General features: G+C 27.2%; 1 protein-coding gene across 1 annotated transcript; it reads right to left on the bottom strand.

Moving 5' to 3' along the window:
- Positions 1-122: 122 nt before the first annotated feature.
- Positions 123-3,059, bottom strand: LOC115034308. Its single transcript, XM_029490831.1, has 2 exons — positions 2,939-3,059; positions 123-309 (listed from the first exon to the last, which is right to left on the bottom strand). The coding sequence occupies exons 1-2, from the start codon at positions 3,002-3,004 to the stop codon at positions 211-213; spliced, it is 165 nt and encodes a 54-aa protein (XP_029346691.1). The 5' UTR covers positions 3,005-3,059; the 3' UTR covers positions 123-210.
- Between the last annotated feature and the right edge of the window lie 12 nt (positions 3,060-3,071).

Raw genomic sequence — 3,071 nt, 5'->3', positions numbered from 1 at the left:
TACTGCCCAACAAAATATTTATAAAAATATTTTATAATATTAGGTATAATAACAATAATAATATTGTAGTATCGTAAACGAAAAATTGTCAGGTTTTTGTTCAGTTTTGTGTATGACTTTTTTTTCTCATATCATTATGATTTTTTTTATTTTAATTATATTTGTTACATCGGAAAAAACGAAATAACTGCAGATAATGCGTTTTGCACCTCAACCGAATATAACAATGTCGCCGAGGAAACGTTTATTACCTTCGCTTGCTTTGCAGGCTCTTCCGTAATAATCGATTTGTTCCGTCGTAAATGTCCCCTGTATACACAAACATACAAACAAATAATAATAATAATAACAATAACTAAAATATTAGGTACTTATTATTAAAAAAGTGGGTAAGTGGATATTGCTCTGCTATATAGTACGATACAATAAGTGGGTCACTGTCTATTGGGTGTTATTAAATTTGAATTCATTGATATAATATCATTGTATACGAAAAACGCTACTATAAGCGGTGCCGGTTTGTCAGTTTCACATGTGAATATTTTATAAATTAATATTTATATTATTATTGCTTATTATTAATATGGTAGTTGGAAAGTTGAATTAATATTGTAAAATTACAACAAAATAACTAAAATCAGTTAGTTCCTTGAAATTTGAACACGAAATAAATATAAGATTTTTTTTTATATTTTTGAAGTTTATTGATTACAGAATAACCTACTTACATGGAACCTTGTTCTACGTTTTCAATCATTAGCTATACAATTTGAACATGTTATACATTTTAACTACAAAATCAATTTTACATTTTAAATTTGATAAACTTTGTCAAAAATCGAACTTTAAATGCTTTAAATTCAGTAAAATTTGCATGTTTACACAGTTATTCGTATTTGAATTACAACAAAATCGATACATGAGAACTCGTGTGAATATCTAGTGCTGTAAAAATATGAACTTCAAACTCTCAAAAAAATTTAATTTAACATTCCGGTAGAGATTTTTTTGTTGATAAAGGTAGAGAAACTTTTAAGAAAACTTGTATTATATTTTTAAATCCTAGAAAATTAAAAAAAGCACACACATCATTGTAACATCAATACATTCATCGCTCCACTCAGAATCTAAAAATAATTTAAAACAAACGCGGTGAGGGTATTATAAAATAGCTTTAGGTAAGTATACAAAATATATCTGGATGATGTGACAGATAGGTACAACGTAACAATTATAACGATCGATTGTTAATTCAGCCAAATACTAATTAGCTTATACATATAATATCGGTGTTCTTATAATACAATATATTATATGATATACCACATTATTATATAATATATTCCGGGGGATTTAGTGATTTACCGATGATGGTCGTCAACCTTTTATCCTACAATAATGAAATTATTCAAATTCTGGCTCTTAGAAATGTTAAGTATAATTAAAAGGTAAACACTAAATTGCTGATCAGATGAATATTCTGAAATTCTTAACCCATCCAAATCAAAATTCAAACTAGTAGTAATTCCATGAATGTGATAGCGTCTAACATAGACGCAAATATGGGGGGGGGGTTTAGGGGCTAAGTCCCCCCCAAAAACGTCCATAGCACTCCCAAACATTTCCTACAATTTGTTTTAAGCTTAATAGTCTAATAATAATCTGGTATACAGCCGAACAAATCTAAAAAGCAATAACTATACAGAACTTTTCAAAATTATCGAAAAAATTAAAAAGAAAATAATGAAAAAACGGGAATATGTACGTAACAACCCAATCGATTTTGTTTTATAGTTTTAATTCACAACATATATGTATATATTATACTTGATACTTTCGTCAAAAAATTATTAGAATTTCCAAAATATTTTATAACATTTTCAGCATTTCATAGACAATTTAAATTGTTGTCCCTTAGATAAGCAGCTGGGATAAGTGCTGCTGATTTTACAATTCGAATGTAATTTAATGTGTTGATGTATTTTTTTCATTCCTTTTTTTTTTGTGTCTGATGACCTTTTTCTAGTAGAAAAATTCAATCAACTTCGAGGGCTAATTCTAGGTAGAAAATCGGTTAGTTTGTGGTTTGGTGACATTGGTTATCAAAAAGTTGCTCAGAATCATTTTTTATTCTACACTATGATGTTTTATTGTTGACTTTAAATTTAACACATCCGTTATAGTAACCTACTCAATTACGAAGTTATGAGATACATAATTCACAGCTACAAACTATACAACAGAGTGATTATACCTACTTGATGGTTTTTTTTTTTTCAATAAAGGTATGTTAATAAATAATTTTTCCACGTCAAACAATTTTGAAGATTTAATACAAGGTTCCTCACATAACTCAAAAGTTCTTCTTATATCAGTTGAAAATAACGAAAATACAAACTCACAGTTTTTTTTAAACTAATGAAACTACCTATAATTTTATTTTCATATTAATATCCAAATAAAAAATAAAAAGTTTTAAGATATTCTATGACTTAATGACTTATTTGTTATGACTATTAAATATAATTTAATAAAATTGTGTATTTAAGTGGTATCAAATTCTTACGAGCTTAAACATGGTATGTGGTTTTTTGTTTTAAAAAAATAAGCAGTTAAACTTTTTATATATTATGAAGCATGGGTAAAAATAAAAATATTCTCATATTATTTACGGGTAGGTATACATAATACTATTTAAGGGGGTAAAATTAATCATTCAATAAAAAAAAAATATTTAAAATTAAAAATAACCAGTTAAGTGTTGGGCCGATTTTGTTTTTAATATTGGGTCTTTGTTAGTCCACTTTTGCTAAACAGGTTTTTTACGAATAATAATTTTTAAACCCTAATATACCATATAGGTACCTAGTCTTTAGAATCATAAAAATATTTTTTTGCACTCAACGCTTAATCACTGGTAATAATAATTAATACTTACGTAGCCACATGAAATCAGTATCGCAATACCAAACAGCAACGTTAAGTAGAACGTCGACGATCTCATTTTGCACGTTGATTGCGTTTGAGTGAGCTGGAGAATTATTGTCGTTATTATTACTCTGTCGAGACTC

The sequence above is a fragment of the Acyrthosiphon pisum genome, chromosome A2 (assembly GCF_005508785.2).
Source record: "Acyrthosiphon pisum isolate AL4f chromosome A2, pea_aphid_22Mar2018_4r6ur, whole genome shotgun sequence".
NCBI classification, from domain to species: Eukaryota; Metazoa; Arthropoda; class Insecta; order Hemiptera; family Aphididae; genus Acyrthosiphon; species Acyrthosiphon pisum.
Note: the sequence above shows the minus strand (reverse complement) of the source record. Positions and strands in the feature narration are given on the sequence as shown.

What these genes read in the sequence shown, in the direction of transcription:
- LOC115034308 (XM_029490831.1), bottom strand. Translation starts at nt 3,004, where the DNA reads ATGAGATCGTCGACGTTCTACTTAACGTTGCTGTTTGGTATTGCGATA. An exon ending in TACTGATTTCATGTGGCTAC is followed by an intron (nt 310 to 2,938) that starts GTAAGTATTAAT and finishes TTGTGTATACAG; the next exon opens with GGGACATTTACGACGGAACA.